Source organism: Pomacea canaliculata, linkage group LG11 (genome assembly GCF_003073045.1).
Source record: "Pomacea canaliculata isolate SZHN2017 linkage group LG11, ASM307304v1, whole genome shotgun sequence".
Classification (NCBI taxonomy): Eukaryota; Metazoa; Mollusca; class Gastropoda; order Architaenioglossa; family Ampullariidae; genus Pomacea; species Pomacea canaliculata.
Window position 1 is genome coordinate 18554000 of NC_037600.1, and position 26159 is coordinate 18580158.

The 26159-nt window shown below is 47.3% G+C and overlaps 1 protein-coding gene across 2 annotated transcripts; it reads right to left on the reverse strand.

The window, feature by feature from the left end:
- Nucleotides 1-799: 799 nt before the first annotated feature.
- On the reverse strand, nt 800-24543 carry LOC112575218. Of its 2 annotated transcripts, none has more exons than XM_025256907.1 (2): nt 23716-24543; nt 800-5216 (listed from the first exon to the last, which is right to left on the reverse strand). In XM_025256907.1, the coding sequence occupies exons 1-2, from the start codon at nt 23848-23850 to the stop codon at nt 3987-3989; spliced, it is 1365 nt and encodes a 454-aa protein (XP_025112692.1). In that variant the 5' UTR covers nt 23851-24543; the 3' UTR covers nt 800-3986. The 2 variants fall into 2 exon arrangements, with proteins under 2 accessions (XP_025112692.1, XP_025112693.1); XM_025256908.1 differs by lacking the exon at nt 23716-24543 and adding an exon at nt 7402-7552.
- Nucleotides 24544-26159: the final 1616 nt, after the last annotated feature.

Genomic DNA, 26159 nt, shown 5'->3' on the forward strand with positions numbered 1-26159 from the left:
TTGGCTTGTTCCCGCGGATTCATCTTGTAGAAAAAAGGTCCTAAGAAATAACCGGCATGACTATGAAGCAGCATCACTGATGCCACACGCTGCTTCCATGTTCTCTCATTTCCCCGCCGTGTGAATGTGATCCCTGACGGCTGCCACCTTTTGTTCCCCGTGTTTTGAGTTTGTTTTGTGAATACAAATGTACTGTGCAGTTAGTGTCACAGAGCTAAGTCTCACAGCTGATTACATTAGTGCGGTAACAGCCACAGAGCTACATTGTCACACACACACACCTTTTGATGGAGTCAGAAGCACGGAGGAAACTTGTATTTTAGTGAGTCCTGACTGTAGAGACCATTTCCATTGCTCGTCGAACTCTTGTGTTTATTGTTCTTAGAAAATGTTTATTTTTCAGCAGATAAACTCACTCGGTTCAGTGATTAACGGCTTTAGAAACGTGACATCTCAGTGCAGTTGTGATTAGATGAAATTTTTGTTTGTTAAATCACACTCTGAAATGAAGTCGATATTCGTTGTGCGCCTTTTTTTTTATTTTTGTTTTTATTTTTATTTTTATTTTTATTTTTAAGTACATTTCGTGCACACTCACTCACTGTCATGCACTCACATCCCTCACACAGTGCAAGCACACGTGTAGAGAGAGAGATAGAATAAGACCAGAGAAAAGAACAACACCTAAACCATCTTCCGTAAACACAGTAGCGATTCTTCTGGTCATGGAAAACAAAAGTGCAAGACAAAATTCACACATTTCTGCTCACTAGTGCATAAACAACTCTCAACAACAATGTCAACATCTACTGCACGTGTAATCAAGATCCAGTGACGCACACATCAGTTCTAAACATGTTTACAACCCAACTGATCTGTCAAAACATATTTGCAGAAAAAAATCTCAGTTCCCTGGCTTGTTTTGTGCTTCATTACCTCACATGAGGGGCCTTAACGGTTTTTGTTGTCCTCGTCAACACATCACGTGCTCACACACTGCTCACGTTGGGTCACGTGCTGTGGGCGTGGCCAGGCGGCGAGTGATACTCAAGCTTCCTCCGTGGAGATCAGTTCTCGACAGGAAGATGTGATGATGATGATAACAATGATAATAACACTGATAAAGATGCGTAATCATGGTGCACACATTAGATAACAGATTAGATAACAGACTAGAGAACAGAAAGTGAGGTGGATACCCCAAGACAACTTTGTTCATAATCTTCAGGTGACGTTCGTGTTGCAAGTCGTGTGCGTTGTGCAAGAGAAAGAAACGTCACATCGAAATGTATTAAAGGAAGAAAGGACAAACAATGTGATTAGTGGTCAGCTGCACAACTTCTTTCTAAACAGTTTACACGGAGTGTGTGCGTGACGTATATATCACGTAATATACGTCACTCGTGTTCACGCAGAATACGTCGTATACATCGTGTGCGTAACAAAGGTCTTGTACATCGTGTTCATGGCATGAGTGACGTGCGTAGCATGTCATGTTCATAGTATACGTCGTGACGTAGTATTCGTCACGTGAATTGTCTCGGTCACGGAAACCTGGTTAAGCGAGGGTCTCAGAGACAATAAAAACTACGTATCTCACATGGATTCAGATTTTATAAGAATGCGCTGAGCAAACGAATCGAAGAAAGCCTCTAGACTTGTCGGGGATGAATACGGGTGGTTTGCAGTGAGGACAACAAGAAAAAAAAAAAAAGAATGAAATAAAAGTATTTCCGAAAACAGCTGCCAGCCTCGAGATCAAATAAAGGAAACAGCCCTCCCCACCTCCCCAAGGCTACCGTGTTGTTTGTATCTCGCGCCAATCCATTCCGACCCCGGAGATGCGGCTGACCTGCTGGACATGGATGAGGTCAACGAGTCGGGAGCGAATCCACTGACCCCAGGGTGACCCCACCTTCTGCATGTGTATGCTGCAGGTCACTCTTCGTCCTGAAAATACCGACATGCACTGCTCCCTGGTAGGTCGTCCTTCCTGCTGAGTGTGGAGAGTTATCCTTCCTGCTGAGTGTGGGGAGTTATCCTTCCTGCTGAGTAAGGTAGGTTGTCATTCCTGTTGTGTTTTGTTGTCCTTCCTGATGTCGGTTGCGGGTTATCATTCATTGCAGAATGTAGACTAGTGGGTTATCTTTCTTTCTGAGTACAGTGGCTGGTCATTCTTATTGAGTTATCGTTATGAGTGCTGTTTTGTCGTTCCTGCTGTGGGGGCGCTGTCGTTGTCATATTTTCTCCTTAGCTTCTGGCAACATGTTTCTTTATTCGTGTCATCGGCGGTTTGCATGCAGAGTGGCCCCTGGACCTCAAGGAAGCCTCATTCCTCTCCCCCCAGCACGCTCATGTCTGAGGTTGCTTCCCTTTAATGGTGTGACCAGCTGAGCAAGTAGCCTTATCATCATGCTTCATGTCACATCTTCCCCTTGTGGCGGCAATATGTCTTCAGTGCTGGTAGTTACAAAATAGCAACTTGACTTGTCAACTGCTACTCTACAAGGTTTCAGTCAGCCTACTCCTGGGATAAGAAACTAACATGACAGAGAAGGGATCACGTGATGGTGAACAGGCAGCAGGACCGCCTGGCATCATTCACAGAACTGAACTAGCCTTTCAGGACATACCCGGATATATATATACTCGCCTATCATCTAAATTCTAAAGTATGATAAAAGGAAAATTCTTTTGTTTATCTGGTTCAGGAGAAATGTGTTCAGGTGGTTCCCACGTTGTATGACAGTCGACTGTAACAATATCAGCGGTGACTGAATGACGAGAATGTCCGACAAACTCCACACAATTACAGTCTCAAAACGAGGATAAAGGAACCAAGGCTCTCCCCCTCTCTCTCACACACACACAGACACACACAGAGGCAAGTAAACACGCTTCTCCCATAAATCAACGGATGCATAAGTGACTGAAAGTTTATTCCAAAACAAATGGCGGTGTCTGTGCGACCAGTGAGGCTCTACACGCAAATCCACGCAGCTACAGATAAATGTTGCAAAGCGCGGATAGCCCGGTGTGCCTCAGATCCTCCTGGCTACCTCCAGTCGTCTGCTTGCCGACAGATCCCACAGAAAGACGCAGACATGCCAACAAGTAAACACAGAGAGAAAAAAAATAATCTCCAAATCTCCATAACAACTGCTCTCCCCTTTTTATGATGAGCTGTCTCCCTTGCCTAATTTAGCAGCGATATTTTTGTGCGACTTGTCTTTAGAAGGACTGAGCCCACAGTTAAAGGAAAGGTTTGGACAGGAAGAAACAGATTTGTGGAGAGACGAACACTTCTCACGCCGTGATGCCGAGCTCTGACGAGCGCCCAGGCAACAGAGTTATCTGCCACAGACATCCCCCCAACCATCAGCAACCCTGGCATCACAAGTAAAAATAAAAAAAAATCTTCTGTTTTCCTCCCTAATTACCGGTAATAGCCAATCGATGGCGGGCTGGAGAAACAATGGTTTGTGAGTGCGGTGTTTATCTGTGACTGTGGTATCATTGTGACAGTCATGAAAAAATTCAAATCACAGAACATGTGAACATATCTGAGGACCGAAAAACAAAGAAACGAAAATGCAAAGAAGGCGAGGTGAGGCCTAGGCTAACACGTGTCCAGTGGTCGTTAATTAGCACTCAGAGCTCACTGTGACAGTTTGCATGCACTAAACTATTAGCCTGTCAGTTAGCGGATACCCACGTCACCTAAATGTCACCATCTTTGTTCTGTCCTCAAGCACTCAGCGCACCAGGAGATCAATACCGTCACATGTTGTCAGACACTAACTGAGATTCTGACATCATTCACGATGTTGTCATTACCGGTTTATGTCATAAACAAAGATTGTTATTGAAGGTCCCTCGTGTGACAAAGACTGTGTCACTGCTGGTCCATCACAAAGACTGTCACTGCAGTCCCTCATGTCACAATTACTGTGTCACTGCAGTCCCTGGTGTCAGGAAAGATGGTGTCATTGCAGGTCGTACTTCTTGAAATGTTCTTTGAGGGCCTCGTGGTACTCCTTGTTCGTCTCCTGCCCCAGGGACACGGGTCGCTTCTTGCTGCGCTGTTTGCTGTTGCGGCGCCGAAAGACGTTCTTGAAGCTCTTGAAGGGGTTGGAGTCGGAGGCACCGGGTGGTGTGGGGCTGGTGGGGCTCGGGCACATGGACACCTTCTCCATGCTCAACACCTCCACCCCGGTCAGCGAGTGCGGTCGCTCCTTGCCGCCTGATGGGGGCGTCTGTTCCAGCACCACCGACAGCGACTGCGGCATGGAGGGACTCCTGGGGACATCCCCGTACGACGCCTGCGACCCGCTCGGTTCCTCGCCCGTCTGTCTGTTGCTGTCCTCCAAATCGTTGAAGCTGTGGCGGATGTTGTCGTCCTTCAAATGTAGACGATGGGCGGAGCCGGCTGACGAGTCGTGGCTGAGATCCTGGTCGTCATCATCATCACTTATCCCCGGGTCGCCCTTACCTTTCTCCGCCTCACTCGACACCTCCGGCAGGTCGTTCAACCGGAAGGGATAGTCCACCATACTGCGACACTTGACCTTCCGCTCTAGCAGCCTCGCCTTCTTCATTTCGTCGCTTGACAAGCCCCCAGCCAGGCTCGACAGGTTCTCCTGGCTCCCGAACCGCAGGGGGCTGTCTGTGGGCACCTCCAACCCTTCTGACCGGTACAGCTCCAAACTACTCTTGTGTCGTCGGAGTTTATCTTTCATCGACGAAAACCTCACCTTGTAGCTGGGACTGGCTTTGTCTTTGTTCCGCAACACCACCTGCGGACTGCCACCCTCTTCCCTGGTGGCGGGGTTCAGAATGCCATTGTTACCCGAGTACCCGTGGGCCTCCTTGAGGGCATCCAGCAGCTTGGTGTTCTTGCTCGCCAGGTCCTCGATCGCCGCGCGCTGTCTACGGATGACGTCATCCTTCTCGTGCAGCACCTCGGTCATCTGACGCTGCTCCTTCAGCAGCTGGCCCTCCAGGTACAGCAGGTGAGACAAGATGGCAGACATGCGGCGCTCGTGTTCGCCGTTGGTCTTGCGCAGCTGTTGGTCCTTCTTGCGCAGCTGTGTGCGGAGCGAGACGGCAGCTGCATTGGAGCGAGCCTGTTGGTCGTACAGCGCCGTCTGCAGTCGATGGATCGTCGCGACGTGGGTTCGAATCTCCTGCCGCAGAAAACCAAGCTCTTGTTCCATCTGAGGACAGAAAGATAATCTTGGTTACAACTCTGTGAGTGTGTGTTAACGTTTGTGTACATTACAAGAGAAAGTAATTGGCTTCTTCATTACCCACATTACCCACCAATGTCCATAAAATAAAATACAAACCAAAAACAATGCCGAAGAAAATCTAAATTAGAAAAAAAACTAGAAGAATGATTTCAAAAAGACACAAATTAAAACAAGAAAAATAAGAAAGGATTCAAGAACGGAGTCGAAGAACAACACATAAATAAATAAACACAGGAAATAGTCCCATAATTTCAAATATTTTCAGGCAAATGTCTGTTAGAGTAAGCCTTGGCACTGAAACACTGAAATCCGATCCTCTGCCCATCGACTTTCTCGTTCTCAGTGATTTCCGATAGCAATGTCCGACAGTCGGCAACAATCGGCTTTATCCTGACTTAATGTCCTGCCTGCCATTCATACAGGCGACCTCCCACATGCACGCACCGACAGGACAGTTGCTATGGCGACAGAGAGCAGAGGTCAGGCTACAGCCATAGATGTTAGCTCTATACGCAGGTCAATAGGTCAGAGGTGGAACAGATTGCGACATCATACTGAGTGATCTCGGCAGATGGTGCTTCGCGCGTCCGCATTTTGTGGTCGTTTTAAGAAATTAGCAACAAATAAAAACCTACATAAACATAAACTACACCTTCATTGTATCCGGGGAAGAGGGAGATTTGTTTCTGGTGACGTCTGTTCACGTGCTCGATACGTTACTGTTCACACAGCCCTCGTCAGAAGCATTCGTGTTCTTCTACTGAACGACTTCGTCTTTGTTGTGGTCTCTGTTAGCCTGCACCCTCGCATCCCACCCCTCCACCCTTTAAAAAAAATCTGATGAGACCAGTAAAAAGCCCGTGACGTCATGCTATCATCACAGCGACATCTGGCGGACGCCAGGAAGGGGAAATCACAAGCCGATCAATCAAAGTAAAGTTTTTTTGGGAGGGAGGAGAAGGAAGGGGAGTCTGGCGGGATGGCAGGGAGAGCAGCTTATCTTGATGACTGCGGGTGGGAAAAAAACACAAAGCCTGTTGTTGTGGTGGCGGCAGTCGACAGACAGTCGTTGTGGCCATCAACCTGCGGCACAACAAGGCGCCGGTGTCTTCAGGGTGAGCCCGGGAGTGGAATCACTGGCAACACACACATCACACACTTCTCCTTCCCCTCCACACAGTTGGTCAGGATGGAGGAGGACTGAAGACGAGTTTTCTACTGCCTTCACAAATAAGACAAACAGCTTGGGGCTGTCAAGATGGTGGACACCCAGCTGCTTACCTGTCGATGTAAGCAAAGTATTTCCATACATAACTTACATGTCGGTCAATACAAACGTCTTGTGTAGACAGGGCAGGGCACACAGGGCACAAGTCCACATGACCATCATGTTTACACTCAGTGGTTGTTGAATTGCGAATTTCACCCTCACATCACTCTCAATGGTCATTAATGAGAACAGTTCGCCACCCAGGGTGAGGACAAATGTTTGTAAACCTCTCCCCACCCGCGACAGCTCTACCCTCCTCTCAATTATACTCCCAGAACAGCTATACTCGACCTTTGGTGACCCCGCACAACTACGATTGCAAGTTAAATATGCTCATCAGCACGACTGAGGGCAACTCATCCTTCACAGATGTTTGCACAGATGATGAGTTGGAGGTGCGCTAGAAGATTGAAACACAGCAGAGGGTATGGTCCAAATATTGGATGACCACGTAGCACAGCATCCAGCATCCATATGAATAAAGCCATCAGGTCTTCTCATCCACGATGTCAGATGACAGCTGATGACCTACTGACCCCTGGTCATATTCAAGTCTTCGACTCATTCTTGCCGGCATCCAATATCGACAGAACATGGCGCCGGATACCCGCCCAAAAACACACAGTAGGTAAATGATTGTAGAAGACTGACAGTAGAAAGTGACAGTAGGATAATGACATGACAATGGCAGGAGATGACTGGATAGTGACAGCAGAGAAATGACAGTAAGATAGTAACAGTGACAGAACGACAGGATGAAATCACAGCATAAAGTGGAAGGCAGACAAGACTGGGAAAACATTCAGAGGAAGAGAATATTAAGAGGACAAAATGGCTGAACGTCGGTCACGTGACGGTTCGGCCTGCAGCTCTACCTACCGCGAGGTCAGTCTCGAACCTTCGGCTTGCGACACCGGCACGGCCTGCTGACAACGACGACAAACGAGAAGCCTACCGAAGAATCCAGCAGCCACTTAATTCGCAGTTGATGTCAGGATAAAGGATCCTCGTGCACCCCGCCATTGTCCACATAAAGAGTTATCGATCTTTATCCCTAGCGACTGTCATTAGTCTCCCCTGACAGACAGGCGACTCGCAGGTTCCTCCCGCGTCCAACAGGTTCCGCCCTGCAGCTGTGACCACCCGTCGTCTGACAGCCACTAGAGTCGCTTGCGACCACATCCTGGTCATTAGAGACATCGTGTCATCTCTCAGACAACATCCACTGACAGGGGATAGTGACGTCTGCTGACAGTGTCATCTGTCTCAATGTCTCGATGTCTTCAGTGCAGGTGACTCATCTGATGTCAGAGACAAGGTGTCATATTGACTGGGTCTCAGACATCCTACACGATACTTGTGTCACTGTACACAGTCCATGTCAGTGACGATACTCGTGTCACTGTCTGTACACACTCCATGTCACCGCCAATACTTGTCACGTGATCGTGTGTTAGAGAGATCGTATATAAAGATGGCAATGGGAGTGTAAATAAATGATATAAATATCTCAATAGGGGGGTGAAAGAATAAAGAGTTTTGAACCCTGACACTCAGGATAATATAAGACAGTTTGTCGGAGGAATTGGGGGGATGCTGTACATTTTTATCTTTCTTCTTCCCGATTTCTGATTTAATTACCTCCCTTACAAACAAACAGCAGCATCACCGGCGTGAAGAGCAAACGACATCAGACAGGTGTCAGACAGGTGACAGAGACAGCAAGTCCTTGCTGGCAGGTGGAATACATCTCAGAAATTAAAACAAGGTAAAGCCAACTGCTTCCTGCTCCCTGTCAACGGGTTTGTCCAACTTCCTGTTGACTACCGCTGCTGACGACGGTACGCTGAGCTGACCTCACCGCGGACACGTGACCAGGCCCCTTGCTCAACATCAGTCACACGAGTGTCGTCCAAACATTCATTCTGCAACTAGAACAGTGTAGGAAATTAGGGGAGGGGCGTGTGGAGGGAGAGAGAAGCAAGGGACGATGCTAACGACTTTGTTGCTGCCCTCGGCCGGTCCTTTGTACACTGAGTTTCTCCTCCAGAGGGCGCCCGGCGATGAATAGCAGAGAATAAAGAGTTGTTGCTGGGTGATATGAAAATGTTCTTATTGCAGTTTTATCTCGACACTACGCGTCCTGGATATGAGCGATCTAATAACTCTTTCCACAGCCACGTGACTTCCTTGACCGACATCCTCCCGGGGCTGGAGGTGACGTCACACAGGGCGCCAGAGCCGTTGTATCAACATGGCGACCTACACTGTCACTCGCCGCTCTGCAAACTTTCTCTTTCTTAGTTACACTGACCAGAGTCACTGAGAGACTAGAATATGACTACAGATATACATCCTTCTTTCTCGCTCTCTCTCTCTCAACCCACATCTCTGTCTACTATAGCAAACCTTCAGAAACAGGTAACCACGTGACCTCATCAGTGAACTGATGACAGTTTTAACGACCTCATCTTTCTATGAACCGCTGAGGACTCTGACCCTCCTGTCCTCGGTTCCCGAGTGTTGGTCTCATTAGAGCGCCCGAGAGGCCGGCCTTGAGGCGAGGGCGTATACATACCTCTGGCAGTGAGTCAAAGGGCCGCCAGCAGCCCGCAGTCGGGATCTTCAAACAATCAGAGATCTGCTTTGCGCCTACCTGCTGATATTGACCAAGTCCTCGGCGTGTTTATCGACACATTTGTGTCCACACGGGCTGGCAGTACACACCACTCACGCTCTCCACAATCTCTCCCACGGGGGGAGCTGGCTACCAGCTGTTCGCAACCTGCCCTCCAAGTTCGCTAAATTGTGGTCCTCCCTCCCAGTCCATTGAATCTTGGCCGTCCCTCCCAGTCCATTGAATCTTGGCCGTCCCTCCCAGTCCATTGAATCTTGGCCGTCCCTCCCAGTCCATTGAATCTTGGCTGTCCCTCCCAGTCCATTGAATCGTCGTCCTCCCTCCTAGCCCATTGAGACAATCTTGCTTCCACAACCCACTGTCAGAATCCACCCTCAGTCCATTGAGTCCTCGAAGACCAGTCCACTGATATCAAATAACCAGAAGTCAATGGTTGTGTCACTGGTCCTGGCTGCAGTCTGCACCTGTTGTGTCATATCCTCACGTGACACCTATAAATGTGTCTTCAGTTGGCATTAATGAAGTTGTGTCAATACTAGTTGTCTCCCACTGCTGTTATTAAAGGCTTTGTCATATTGTTGATGTTTACTGTTGCAATTACTTCAGGACATATCATGTATACCTTTATATTGCCACTCTTAAAAACAAGTCTTTGGTGTGCAAACATTCATCCAGCCAACAAATAAACAAACAAGCAGGCAGGTGATCAGTTATACGACAGGCTATGTCAGTGATCTCCCTTTAGTGTCACGTGGACAAGTATCCAGCACGTGAGTTCAGTTTAGTTCTGTTGGAAGGAGTTAGCCAACTGGTCATCATGGCAAAATGAGACACAGGTGTATGAGCGTGCAGGTGAGAAAGAAAGATATCAGAAGAGGTAGGTGGCAGACAGGGACACAGATGTAGTGACGGGTGAGGCCAGCAAACTTCATCCTCCTCTGTCCTCCTCTGTCTTCCTCTGTCCTCCTCTTGACGGCCGTGCGACCTGCCAGACCAGACTTGGAGACAAACAACACTCCAGCTCTCACCACAGGCGTCTGGTGCAGGGTGCTGTGAGTGCCCCCATCAACTCCACCTTCAGCGCTCGAGGGTTCATCCTTACATCCAAGTATAAACCGGAGAACAGAGCAAGAGATGCTGCTGCCAGGCTTCCTGTGAGTTACTTGCCCCTGTTACTTGAGTTACTTGCCCCTGTTACTTGAGTTACTTGCCCCTGCCTGTCGCGCCTGCTAGAATTGTAGTTTGACTTCGCTCCCATAATTTTCACCCTCAGGTGTTTCTACTGGATGACCCTTACTAACCCATTCTCGTGCCCACCACCCGCCTCTCCTACCTGTTGGTCTGCTTGTGTTACCTGTAGCGAGGGCGCCCTCAACTGTATGATGGACTCTGGTGACGTCACACGGTAGCCTCTCGTTTCTCGCTGCATCTCGCATGTCTACCCGTATGAGCTGCACACTGACTTACCTCAGCACCGCCGCTGATCCAATCAAAGAACCCACCAACCCAACCTGAGTGTCTGTGAGTACACATGTACTCTGAATGTGAGAGCACACATGTACCCTGAGTGTATGAGTACGCATGTACTCTTACTATCGTGCACGTGCACCCCACTCGTGCTTTTTATGTTTCAGCTGGAAGTGAATGGAGTGCCGAGCGCAAGAAAGTGTTATTTGTGGCCACTTGTCGCTTAGATAACTCCTGACAGGAAGTGTCTCGACTGAAGCCTAAAAATAGACGGCTTACGTCACACACCCAAGTGCTTCACACTTGGCCCCAAGCACCTCCTTGTCTACCTGACTACACCACTAGGTGGCGACACCTCGAGTGTTATGACCGACAGTATTTGGTGATGTTTGTGCTCGATAGCCTCGACTTCACCGACTGTTATCTACTTCATGTCGGCCCAGCCCACCCCTTGAAAAAAATCTCTTCTTAGTTGTCGTTGGTACTGTTGACTGGTGAAGCTGTGATTAAATGTGAAATGACAACTTAATTAATCAAGTGATGCATCATTAAAACACAGTCTTACATCTAGGCTATTGTTTACATACATCTAAACATCACGTTCCCATGACAACACACAGACAGACAATTCATTTGATGGCCGAGGGCACAGACTTATTTCACGTTTCTGTTACTTCAAGTGCCTGAGCTCAATTAAAAAAATGTTTTGCTCGTACATATTTGGTATGGACAAAAAAACACTTTCAGACACTTTGTGAATCACTAAAGAAAGATAACCTTCCTGCTCGACACCAATGACCTCAGAACTACCCTTGACCTCAGAATACTAATGACATTAAAAACACCAATGACCTTACAATAACAAGTACCACGACCAGCTCCTGTGGCCTAGGAACCATGGGAAAAGGGCAAGAGCGAGGGCAGCCGCCCTCTTTAAAAAAAAAAATACTGAGAAGGCAAGAGTGTAAAAGTCGTTCACTGTCAGCATGGAGTTGTCTCCCCTCAAAGCTGAGCATCTTCCTACGTCACTGAGCAAGGGAGATAATCCCCAGCTGACAAAGTTAAATGTTGTATACGCTGGAACTCTACCACAGAGCCACAACATCACAGCTTTGCTTAGCCACCGAACTACAATCACAACATCCAGTTTCTGCTCGAGAACAAAGTCAAAATCGTAGTCAGTGGCGGTTCCTGCTCCCGACCCTCGACTGAGTCGAAAAGATGGAGTGGGAACACTGTGAAACATCCACAACTATCGTCTCCACATTCTCCTCCTCGGATAGGTAGGTCCCTGATGTCTTTCAGGTAAGTCGTTAAGATATGTCACTTTAGAAAAGGTCAAGGGGTCAGGGTGTAGTTGTCCAGGTCGACCACTTCAAGCACTCGGAAGTATTGTCAAAAATGTGTGAACAATATCGCTGCGTGGAAAATCAGAACAAACTAGTTTGTATTGTTATTATTAAGGACAAAAGCAAGACGACAGGCCGGTGGTGAACAAGTCACGACCACTGTCCGTCTGTGCCTCAGTGTTTTCCCTCCTGGCTGTGACACCGGCAGAGACAACAGGACGAGAGACAGACAGCACGTGACGCACTCCCTGTCAGGCGCATGTCCGGAACTAGAAATCAGCCTGAAGTCTCTGATGCTAGCCCTGAATACCCTAGGGATGGAACTCTCTATTTCATGTCCGCCACCTACCCACAATTGAATCCTTTACAAGTGCACTGAAAACCTATCTCTTCCTTATCACTCCTAACGACTTTTCCCATCATGCTCTTCTTCCTTTTTGCAAAATCGCGATACTCTCATCCTTGTTACTTGGTTACTCTTTGCATTTTTATATTTGTCTTTTATTCGTCATCAGTATTGTTGTTGATTCATCCGTAGTTTACATGTTTGTTTGTTCTTCTGTCCATCGTATGCTGTCCATGTCTCGTTATTGTTTTCAACGCTAAGAGCTTGCTCCTTAGGAGAGTGAGTATGTGCTGTAAAAATCTTGTGTTTATTATTATTGTTGTTACCCCATTTACGACAGATAATTCGTCATCCTGACTCCGTGTGTTATTTATGACACCTAATACATCTTTAGTTTGTGTTTCCTTGGTGGCACAATATATCTTCCTGTGTGCACCTTCATTACATCTTCGTCCCTTTCAACCTGAGAAAGTTAGAGAGGGAAGACGCACACTGCTCTGTACTACAGTGAACACTGCAATGAACACTCAGCTTTCTTGTCACGTGACCAAACTGGTCTGTGGTCGCTGTGCACTGGCGATGTACAGTTCTGCTACCATCAGTCCTTCACAAACATTTCCTGCCTGCCAGATCAACTCACGGCACAGGGAGGGGCGGGTGGCGGGTAGCAGGCCTTCCAAGAAATGTGAATGCGGGTGTTTGTCAAGAAGCCTTTATCGCTGCATGATACAGAGCTATCCTCCTTTTCCTCCTCAGATGGGAGGAGGGAGGTGAGGGCGCGCTGTGCTATTAATAGAGCGAGCCAAGCGCAACTCCCTGTGACGGTCTGCACGTAAACACCACCCTGGCCATTCACCCCGCCACCCCGGCACCTGCCTGTCACTTGGCAACAGTGTATGTACGTCACATGACACAAGCGTCTGTATGTCACATGACACAAGCGTCTGTATGTCACTTGGCACAAATGGCCGACCATGAAGATGGGACCAAAAGCATCTGGCATTCAGATGAACTCTGAAGACACGTTCAGAAACTCGACATTGAAGCCGTCCAGCCACCAAACCATTCATGATACCTACACACACAACTTTGTGTGATTTGGTAAGATGTTGAACTTGTTTATTAGCAAACACAAAACACAACCACACAGCACACAACACATGGATATACCTGTACAAGTACACAGTATAAAATACACTCAGTACAAGATTTCTATAGACAACTCAAGTACAGTGTCTGGCCAAACAGCCAAACGATAAGTTCAAGTTGCTCTGCGCTCGCTCCAGCAAAACAGTTGAGAGACAAAAGCACAAAATACAGCAGAGCGAAATAAAGGCTAACTGACCTCGTAAAACTGCTTTTAAAACGGCCATAAACACCTCTAAAAATAGCTCGGGGTGTGGCGGAGTGGGTGAGCAGCAGTCAGAGGAAAAAAGTAAAAGCGTAGTTGGAAATTAAATCGTGGAGTTTAAAAAGAGATCACTGTTTTAGTTCGAAGTAAATGCAAGCAATAAAGTGTTGCTGCCATAACAACCGTCTGTCAGCAGCAACCACCCGACACCCCGCCCCCACAGGTAGGAGTGGCCTCCCCTGTCGCCATAAAGACCCTGAAAAAAATAAATTATTCAAACTTCTTTCTTGGTGAAGCAGGACAAGTTTTGCGACCCTCCCCAAATCATACACCCCGCCACATGCGACCCGGATGTAAACGACCACGGGTGGGCACAAGTGAAGACGGATGGTGTGTGTGTGTTAAACATCTACAAAGGGAGATAATACTTTATGAAATCACAGGTTCTGTACGTGTTGCATGGATGACGAGACACATGATTTATCCTGGGGATCTGTTTGTGTGGCTTTCAAATAAATAAAGGTGTAGTCTGTAGGAGGGAGGGTGGTTACTGTGAAGCAGTTGTCATGGAGACCAGACCAGATCATCTGACATGTCCAATAACTGACTGAACACAAACATTCGCTGACAGTAAGAGGTGAGAATTATTAACTACCAGACATGACAGTGATGAATTATGTACTATCGTGTTCTATGCTATTACTCTGAGCTTTTCTCTCCTCAGTTGTAACTGAAGCATTTTGCGAACTGACGAATATAAACCATCGTCTGACAAAGTCCGCCATCTTAAAGACAAGGTGTATTTAATGATTGCCGGTTAGGTCTGGAGGATACTTATTTCACAAGATATGGTCTTTGGAATAGGCTATTATTTAAGATTTAAAATACAGAAAACATAAAATAGTAATGACTATTTCATTACTTTTTTGTAATTACTAATTCGCCTGGGATGAAAATATTTAGTACCGTTCCCGACATTAAATCAGCCCAATCATCCTTGTCATGAACCTGGACATCTAGACCTCATGTCTTGACTGGCAACTGCTGGCTATAAAGTTCATTAAATGTCGCATGAGACATTCGTAGAAAGCGTCTGCACTCTTTGGTTTGTTACTAAAGATACGGATATGCACCTAACGACCTCTTCGTGCTATCCACTCCCTCATTTACATTTTTCCTTTATCCCTCTCTGCTTCTTCGATTAGAATGACTAGAATGACTGCTAGAGCCGCAGCGGTTATCAAAAGAAACTTATCATCAATGTTGTCTACTATATTGCCTATTGCCCATCCTCCTGTACGGATGAGGTCACGTGGCACGCCGCTGGGAGAGGTCTCGCTAGGGGAGACAAGAAGTGTCGGGGGTCACAATGCTACGTTGAAGGCGAAATGTTTCACGCCCAAACCTTGAAAATATTAAGAATCGCCTTTTGTGCTTGTCGTCACAGTTCACTGGACCTAAACTGTCCCTGGTCCGGCCATGTCATGGTCCACTGGTCAGACAAGGTCTCCTAGTGAGTTATTGTTCCCTATTGTCAAGATCCACAGGTCATCTATTGTTAGGATCCATTGGCCATTTACTGTCAGGATCTCATGCCTTCTACTTATCGTACAGATACACATTTTAGAGCTACCCACAAATGAAATACATGGACTAACAGGGGTTACCTCAGGAAAGGTCAACATGCTGACCCCGCATGAAGCCTCGCTCCCAGCAGGAGTGGCCTGTTCACAGCACTAAAGAAGCCAGAAGCAAACCTGTCAGCCCGCCGAGGACATCCATAAGATATGCTAACATAAAGTTTTTCTCGACCTGTCTTATCAGATGAGTTAAATGATTTTCCAGTCACGTAGCCATGGCGGTGTGGTGACGAGGCGAGGCAGGGCGCGGGGTTCACTTTCAAAAGAAAATGTGTTGCAAGAAATTATTGTTCACTGTGGCCCCCAGCCACATGCTGCAAGAAGTCTCCTCCCTCAGTGCGATCCCCTCCAGCCACCCAACGACAACAGCAACAATGGCGGAGTCTTTGTGCAAGGACGTGGCGCTCGTGAATTATTTATTGATTGTTTATTGATTTCAGACAAGATCCAGACAGGAAATTATTCTTCTCAAACATCCCTCACAACTGCCTGCGCACCCACAGGTTGAATTTTCGTTGGCAGCATATGTAATATTTATTTTTATTATTTATTGCTTTTTGGTGCACTCTCCACTGTCCATGTTTCTGTCATTGGGAAGAACGTTGAGTGGCAGCGGACCTCAGTATTCATCCAGACTAGTAAATAAAAAAATTCAAACATGATAAATTTCGACATATACCGGCTACTTTAAGTGCAGCTCCTTCTCTCACACGAAAGGCTTTATCAGTTTACAAAACTAAAGTTTTGTCGCCTAAATATCTCTTAGATAGATCATTCAGTTCTGTTTGCGTAGCTCCTTTAAAAATAAAAATTAAAAAAAGCAAAAAAAAAAAAGCTGAGGCTACATCAACATTCCTTCACAGCCAGGATTTTACTGCTTCCTGACATGAGAACAAAGTTGACAGTTCTATCTTTGGAAAACTTACAAATCGTGATAGAGATCGCCGATGACTTTTTTATCTATATTGAATATAAATTATTTTTACAGTCCTCCACAGGCCATGATTACACATTCTGTCATGAGGTGCACTGCCAGCTCAGTGACACATGGCTCGTGCGATGACCCTGGGTCCACTGACACTAATTACCTGCTCTAGAGGTCATCTCGTGCGATGACCCCGGGTCAAGTAACACTAATTACCTGCTCTAGAGCAGGTCATCTCGTGCGATAGACCTAGTGGTCCACGTGACGCCTGAAGTGACATGTCCTTCAGTTTCTATTCTTGAACACATTTAGGACTTCAGACTATTTAGTTTACAAAAACACAGTGTACAACAGTTTTAAAACTGTTTGTAAACAACAATTATCTAAACAAGATAAAACTGCTGACCCCAGACTTTGGGTCCCGTCAGCACATCTCCATCCGAGCATCTAAAATGGCGCACGAGCGATGTTTGAAGTTTCAGAACTTTGCTCATTGACAACAGTTTGTGTTTTAGAGACACGTGACTTGTGCATAACAGACGTAGTCGTGTCACGTGACAAGAATACATTGCATGCTCCCACACCACAATATCAGCACTGACACAAATCCTCTTTAGCCCTCGACTACCACAAATGAGGAACATGAGCACGTGGGCAGGTACTGTTTACAGTTCACGTAGACATGACGTACTGTCCCAGTGATGACGACATGTGTGTACAGACCCTAGGAGTGCAGTAGATGCGTCACGTGACCTTTCACGACCATTGTCACCCTGTTAATTGCTTGCTGCTACCCGATGGTGAATACCTGTATATCCGAACTACATGGTGTTGAAATACGTGATGATGGCTACGTCAGAACTACGTCGTTTGGCCGTTAGTAAAGGTGTGATGCTATTTTCGGCCTGAAGCAAGTGGTTGCCGGGCAAGAAATTTCTTGGCAACACCGCGCTTGGCGTGAATGAAACAGAGCTCTCTGGGGTTCAAACATCTCGCGAACAATTGCTTGCAGGGTGGGTTGGGGGTAGAGAGAGGGAACAGGGCAGGTTCCGGGTAGCAGCAGTCGATACAGCCCTTGTATCGCTGGCTACATGTGGGCTTTTACTGCGCGCGCGCACACACACACTCAGGGGCACACGCACACACATACACGGACACACACACGAAGATAGGTAGGTAACCCTGCTTTCCTCCGGGTGTAGGTAAAAATTGTCGTGTAAGCAGGTGAAGTATAACTGCGGGGTGTCCGGTGGTGCAGTGGTTCAAACACTCGCATGTCTCGAGTGCAGTGAAAGGCCCTGGGATCAGATCTCGTCGCAGGATATTTTTTCTATGTGATACATGTTGGCTCGCGTACTCTGGGTTCCTCCCAAATCCCTCTCCCCTCATTGTGCTGTGTCCCTCCAAATCAACCAATCAGGTTAAAACTGCCACGTGACTAGCCACGTGACCACGCTCCCACCCACGTGATGTCAGCAGACTCTGGCATTGTGTGGTATTATGATGCTAATTGGAAGTAACTGTCACTGTGACTGGGGTCTGATGACGTGTCAGTCAGTATCAGGCTCAGTAAAGCATCATGGACAAACTTTAACAGTCTGTCGAGAGTCTTGCGAACCGAGACACACGTTCATGTCTACCGCACCATTGACGAGACCTGCTCGTAGAACAGGTGTTGATGTAGGCAGTAAGTACAGGTAGACTTGCCAAAGTCTTGACCTGGAAAGGTCGCTGACGACTAGTGCCAAGGGGTCAAGGTCGATTCCTCTGTAAGTCTGGAGCCAAAAAAGTCACTGATGCTGCACGTGGAAACCGGGGTCACGGTGACCAGACAGTGAGGTCGACCGGCGAACTGCGAGAGTGCAAAGTGTGTAGGAGTGTAAGAAGGAGTGTAGACGTGTGCAAGTGTAGGAGTGTCAGAGTGAAGGAGTGTACAAAGTTGAGAGTGTGAGTGTTCAGTCTGTGAGTGATGCCAACATACACTGGGATGGAAGCGGCGGGCAGAGCTGTGCATTCGATTCCTCCTTCTCTCTCTCACACACACACTCCCACAGATACAGACAGGACAGTGATAATGATATACGGGGCCGTTGCCTCCCATCCTGCAGGGGAAGCACGAACCACTCGACGTGAGTGCCGTGTGCATACGTTGGCAGCCAAGTGCTGTGTTTGCCCTCATGGGGGCGCTGCGCGATAATCTATTTATGGCAATATTCGGAAAAAACTCGCCAGTCGTCGTGCAAACACACGGACAAGGCGCATCTCCATCAGGGCCGCATGCATAACTCAAGATTGTTTTGGTTCGAAACCTGCTGCACCTCGTGAAGGTCTCCAGCTGAGTAGTGTTTACTCACTGCTCCAGTAGGAAAACTCAGCGGAGAGAGAGAGATCGTCCTCCTCCCCTAATCGCGAATAAACAGTTATTTTTGGATTCCTCAAGTCCAATGACTTCATGACTTTAGACGACTTCACGATGTCTGGGCGATGTCAAGTAACGATGAATGGCGATTAGAAGTTTACAATTTCTAACAGTTTAAACTCTTTAATGTCAATAAACATTATTAATACGCAAATTTAAAAAACAATCAATTTTAATGGAAATTGAAATGAAATGTTTGTGAAAAATTCTCACAAAGTTAGAGTCTCTACCTCCCAATTAATGAATGAAAAATTTAGCAATTTACTGGAGTTTGTTTTGATGTTTAATTGACAAGTTATTAATTTTAAATCAGGTGTGATTACAGTGACTGGTGTCTATGTTCATTAGGAGTTGACCCCTGTCCCCCATATTGTTTTGTAGCTGGAGTTTCGTTACAGCGCCATGACAACGTGGCTGTGGCTTTCCTGAAAGTCCAGAAACAGTTGGTACAATCTGAGTACAGTTGTCACATGTCGGCCGCACTGTCTTGTACCAGACGGCTCACCATCGACCCGCCATCGACTGGGAGATCAGCCACAGGCCACTGCCATACTGGTTCCCCTCCCACCACCATCAGGACCACCACCATTAGCACCACCATCAGGACCACCACCACCACACATCTTCATGGACACATTTCTCGTCCTCCTTCACGACCCTGAGGCTTCATTGTCCTCCCTGACTGCCCGCCGCCCAGTGGGCCACTCTAGCCACCCCTCTACCTTTATCTTTCTTCAAGGACCCGATCTCAGCACTGTCACCTCGGCTAGTTGTATGTGGCTAGTTGTATTGTCCTCCCAGCCTTTCGTCCCTCGCCGGGGCCTTGTAAACAAACTCTCTCTCCCATTGTGACCAGGTGATTACAACACTTGTAGTGTCCTCTCACAACACAGTAGCCTTCCTTCACAGCCTCTCCCAGGTGTCACAGCTTACATAAATACTTTTTCGTAAGTGCAAGTTTCACAGCTTACTCAACGACCACCACTACCCCACCACCACTACCCCACCACCACTACCCCACCACCACACACACACCCAACGGCTGATGCATTTCTTGTGTAGTTCTTGTGATCCTTGCGTCACACCTGGTTATCGGGATTTTTGCAAAGGTCAACGCCCGACCCCATGTCTCGTGCACAGCTGCACGGTAGATGCCTAAAACGCAATTAATATTTGTAGATGGTTGTAAATAGAAACACAGCGACCTCTCTAGTGTCTCAAAACAGTCCTGACACACGGCAACGTGTCAGTGGTAAATATCTAGGGTAGGTGCCGTTCTGACCCCACAGCTACACCAGGGGTCATGTCATGTCACTGTCCATCGTCCCATCACACAGATATTGAGTCCGACTACTGAGACACTTGAACAGATTCTAAACATAGTCACTCAGTAGGTTGTGGGCAGCACTTGGAGCACTTACTGCACGTTGTGGCAACACAAAGAACGCTAACTCCGTGTGCCGACCTCACAGAGTTCTCCCCTTGCGCCACGAGCTGGCATGGACCTGCGCCAACGCCCTCTGACTGTTTATTTACCGGAAGTGAGTGATGCCAGACCCAGACAGCCAGGCGCTAAGACAATGGCGGGCATGGAACTGGGACACGTGACAGTCTGCCTCGCAATCCTTCAGTTGCTTTTTTTCCTGTAGGATTGTAAGATTGTAGGATTGTAGGATTGCTCACAGGTAAAAAGTCATTGTAGTTGTCGAGTGCGTGGCTGAAGTACAGGAGAACTGTTCTCTGCCATCTTACCTCTCTCTTGACTATGTTCTCTGTGTGCCAACACCTGAACATCTTGGCTACCTGGTGTTTGTTGATACCACTCAGCTGCCACACAGCTTGAAATGAGCAAAGAAGTTTTTCTCTTCAATTATCAATTCATTAAAATTGTCCGAGCATGCTCAAGATATGTAGAAGAGAACTGTAACTTAATTAACGGTAATTAAGGTGGTGTTATCAACCTCTCGGTCAAGGTGAGTTGATTGCACACTGCCCTCACCTGGCGGTGCACCTCACCTGAGTGCGTGCTGACAACGTGATCCACAAGTTGGAGGAAAGCAAACCTGGGGCCTGGGGGAGCGAGTCTCATTAAAGCAATAAAACGTAAAAAAATCCCGCATACACCGCGGAGCTCCAGCCATCGCCCTGACGAGGTCGCCGCCGCTGTAAACCCACACCACGGAATGATCAACGACTACAGTCAGTTGTACTGTGTTACTTTCTGTCGGCGGCATCACCTTGTAGGGGGCGAAGGTCCTCAACCGCAGTCCATGGGAGAATTTGCACCTGTGACTCCGCCATGACAGTTTCCTTCCGCAGCCCGTGACGGAGGTGAGAGCGAGGTGTGACAGTTTCCTCCGATAAAAGTTAACGGAGACTTTCTTGTGTCACAACACTTGTCACAACCCACTTTCTCGCCTCCATGTCGCCGTGCTGTCGTCAACTGCCAGGGCGGTGTAGGTGCTTTGTAATTTGTTTCCTTAATTAACTGGACATTTGTTGAGTTTAATTATGTTTGGGGAAATGAGTAATAAGGTCGTACGATAAATCTGACATAGCCTCAGTAAGTGGTTCAGTGTGGTAAATATATATATTATCGACACTGTCACGTGTTGTGTATATATAATCTACATTATGACATATAAGCTGCACTGTCACGATATATAATATTATCGACACTGTCACGTATATTCATATATGAATAACACTGTCACGTGTTATATAAACTACATAAATAATTATATACATATATAAACTACACTGCCCCGATATCTATTAGTTACACTGTCATATATATATATTAGCTACATAGTCACCTATATATATCTTAGCTACACTGTCACGTATATATATATTGGATACACTCAGGAAATATATATATATTGGCTACTGTCATGAGACATATATAAGCTACACTATGACGAATATACATTAACTATACTCTCACGATATATATAAGCCACTGTCACGATGATTGAGATATATTACCTACACTGTCACTGCAGTAGACTATAATGTGTAAACAATGTGTCTTTACTCATAAACTTAAAATGTGTTTGGTTCATGTTTCACTGTGTCTCAAATAATTAAAACTAATTACAATCAGGCATCGTGTCCGTCAGCTCCACCCATTGCGTGACAAGTGTAATTGACTGTCCAGGGTTAGTCTGTCACGTGACGAGTGTACTTGACTGCCCACGTTTAGTCTCGGTCACGTGACAAGAGTGCTATTAAATCAGTCTTATCTTGCTTGACGAGCCTGTATGAGGCTGTGGTGTGGCAGTGACTCACCGTGTACATGTACAGTATATATTGTAACCTCGGTGTGTAGCAACACGACACACACTCACGTCCTTGATGCCGTGTCCTTACAGGGGCTGGGGGGCAACACGAGTTCCCTCTCTCACCTGCGGGTAGTGATACCCGTAAGTGTCCTTGCGCTCACCTACAATCAGCTGAATCAGGGTTCTGTTGAGATTTCTCAGCTCCCATGGGAGGTGCTATCCCCCGCTCTCCTTTTCATCCTGTGTTTTGTCGTTCGTTCACTCACACCCACACGTGCACACATTTGCCTTTTCTCTCTCTCAAATATTTGTTAAATGTACCCGAGAACTTTGAACTATTTCCATCATAATGTAAAGTCTTAAAGTTTTGTCTTAATATTATTTTCTACACGGGTATGTTTTGCTCCCCTTCTGTAGGCCAACGGCCCTTACATGAAATGCACGACCATGAGTTCTCCTGTGTACGTGTGTGTGTGTGTGTCTGTCCGTGTGTCTGTTAGCCGTATAAGAACTGGGGCAGCTGGCAGCTACACGTGCACAGTGCCAACGATTATCGCACACGAGGTCACAGAGAGGTGAACTAACAGAAAGGCAGGTGCACTGCGCCTTCAAGGTGATCTGACTAACCTCGCGTCTTCGACCAGCTTGTCCGGACAGCACGATGTCGCCATCTTTAACTGCCGCGCATACATCGTCCTGATGATGCCTCCCACGTGTGCAGGGTACGTCTGACACGTCACCCTGCTCTGCGTGTGTTCTACGGGTGTATGTAACACATGGGGATGTGAAGATGATACGTCACCTACGTGAAGATGATACAGAGGTGAAGATGATACGTCACCTCTGAGTGTGTTCTACGGGTGTATGTAACACAGGGCGATGTAAAGCTGGTACGTCACTCCGCTCAGACTGTGTTCTACAGGTGTATGTAACACAAGGCGATGTGAAGATGATACGTCACCCCGCTCTGAGTGTAACACAAGGCGATGTGAAGATAATGCGTCACTCCGCTCTGAGTGTATGTAACACAAGGTGATGTGAAGCTAGTACGTCACCCCGCTCTGTGTTCTACAGATGTGTGTGCGCTACAAGACGCTGTGAAGGTGAACGTCACCGAGCCTTACGAGGGAGGGTAAGGTCGCTACAAGGCAATCTGCCTTGCATGATATTACTCGGCTCAGGGCGGTAACACGTGATTCAGCATATGGGCAAGGCCCTCGGTGATGCTGAGACAAACACTTCTTTGTGTCGGCTGCAAGTGTCAGCTCACTTAATTACACTTCTCTCGGTCAGTCTCGCGAGTAGAATCTGCGAATGTTTATAAAAACCAGTCTGTGTGTGTGTGTGAATGTGTACCCTGGGTCATGTTTGTGAGCTATGTTGTGTTGTTACCTTTTTATGCATGCAACCACTCCTACACTATTCATATCACAAGTACATTCAGTGTTTCACCGCCGGGAGGGACCCGAACTACAAAGACAACTCGCCGCTCACTCCTGTGAAGAGTGAATAAAACTGAATATCGTATTAACCACCTCGGGTGCTTCTGCTTTCATCTGCGAGAACTTCTATCAGATAGCATGGCTGGCTTATCTAATATCACTCCTTCACTTCCACAGCCACCACGTACACCACTCAACCTCCCAGCCCGACCCCTGGAGTCAAATATTCCTACACTCACGTGTCACTGACCCCGTGAAGGAGGTAGTCCCGTTAAAATAATATTTATTCTACACACAACCTCAGGTAGTATCATACACAAGCACTCACTGACCTTCGCCTCGGCTCCTGTTTGGCTGATATCCTCGCAGGAGATGCCGGACGCCACTCCACTGTCCGACTCACTGACCGGAGAGTTCTCATAGCTCTCGGTCGTCGCTCCGCCGTGCTTTGTCTCCGTCTCATCCATCTTTCAGTTCCATCCACAGCAGGAACCTCACAAACGACTCGAACTCAGGTTCCTACTGCACCCAGCAGGTTACAAACTGACTGAGCAGGTCACAAACTTCACGACACACGTAGTCTCACCTCGTCCCACGACCACTTCTACAGCAAGAACATCACAACGACTCGTCTTGTCTTAGAATCCACATATCCACGGCGGTGGTAAACAGCAACAGCGCGTGTATCCAGACCCGGGGTGGCACCATCAAGCACGGCTGACGAGAGAGACTGAATGGGAGCAGGGAAGCGTGCGGTCACCACACGACGACAGCCGCTGTGGGGAAGACGCCAGCACAACACAGCACAACTGCACGCTGCACCGCTCTCAAGACGCGGGAGTCGCCGCGCGGGGCGGTGCACAATGAAGTGTGCTGTGCGGCAGTGAGCGCGGAGTAGTCGTGGTTGGGGGGCAGGCTGGGGAGAAGGGGGAAGGGGCTGGAGACAGGGCGGGATTCAGCGCACGCCACCAGCCTGGGAGTAGCGGTCGTTGCTGTAAAGTCGTTTCCCAACGTTTCGCCGGCGCAGCGCACCCAGGCGACGCGCGGCAAAGACACGCCGCGCCGCGTGCCTCCCTCCCTTACCCCACACTGTGCTGCTCCACTGGCCAGACCGCCGCGACACCTGTACCCCACCGCCAACATCCACCACCACCACCCGCCCAACGACCTCACCACGTGACTTCCTTTGACTAGCGGTGCCTCCACGGGGTGTAAAGATAAAGCGATTCGTTGTGTTTACGATTGACGGTTACGGCGCGTGAGGAATCGATACGTATCGCGGTTATTTCCGCTGAGCCGTGTGGAGACCTTGGGTTTGGAGGGATTGGCGTCGGCGAACCATTGATTCAGCGGAAGTTGCAGACAAGATGCGGGGTTGCGGGCACTGCAAAACAGGAAAACTCGCTGGACTGACAGATGGCGGGAGCCTGGGGTCATGGATTATTTAATCTACACTTGTTTTCCTTGAATATAGGGACATCAATTTGTTTACTGGACTTGTATGAGGAACTGTACCCGTCATTAAACACGGTTTATTCAAGTTTTTGTCGTTTGTGGTGTGCGTGTGTGTTGTTGTTATTGTTGTTGTCATTGAATCCCCGTTTGCTCATCTTTTACTAATGTTTTATCTTTAGTTATGCCGGACTAACAATACTTATTGTCAAACTAGTCTGTTAGTATTACAGGGAAGCAATAATCGTGTTCCTTGTGATACGCTGACCTTAGGGTGCCCCTTACAACATCCACAAAACTTCAGTAAAAGTCAACAGAGCTACATTTCAGTGTCTAGCATTTGGTAAAACAAGAGATCTTTGACAAGTTTTATAGTATGTCTGTAACATTTATTTCTCGTTCTTCACGTGGATTGAACGTGGATTGATGACTTACATATTCAACAACTTAGAAGGGAACTTTTTTAATCTCCAAATGCCATTTGGATATTTATAAATCATTCGTTGGCCGTACAAAATTATTTAATTAAAAATGAGCTTGCTTGGTATGGTGAGCCTGTAGGTTCGCCACAGTATGTTGATACTTGTGCAGCTTGTACATTCCCAGCATGCCTGGCACCACTGTCATCTGAGTCACCATGATCCTCCCTTTGGTGATGAGGTGAAACTATGTTCTGCCAGTGTGACAAGCACATTAAAGTACATTAATAATATGTGTGTGTAAATATGTGTGTAAATATGTGTGTGTGTGTGTGTAAATATGTGTGTGTGTGGATGTGTGTGTATATATGTGTGTGGATGTGCAACTAAACTCACAGAGAATATTGCAGAGTAAGTGTTTTATGATGACGTGTCATCATCAGTCACCACGTGCACTACTACACTGGTGAGTATGGTGCTGTGCTGTGTTGTGACGTATCGTAAATTAAAAGACGGACACAAGACGGTTACAAACACGGACAGAAGGACAGTTTGTAAGTTCTGTATACACAGCCGTGTGGCTCAACAGGAAGTCCACTTCCTCAAACTATTCTTAGTAACATCTATGGCTGCCCCGTGAAATTTAATTATCGAAGCGCAGACACACCATTGACGGGCGTGTCTGTCCTGTCACGTGACGTGTGTGTCCCGTGCATCCCGTCTTGCATGTTCCTGGCTTCTCTGAAAATTTCTTCTGGTTATTATTACAACACATCCTCTTAGGCAAACATGGCGCTTTAAAAATTGATGATTATAATAATCGGTGTGAAGTGGGACAAAACCTTGTTTACGTCCAGAGTCTTTCTTCGGTGACGAGTGTCTTGTCCACGTGACGAAGACTTATC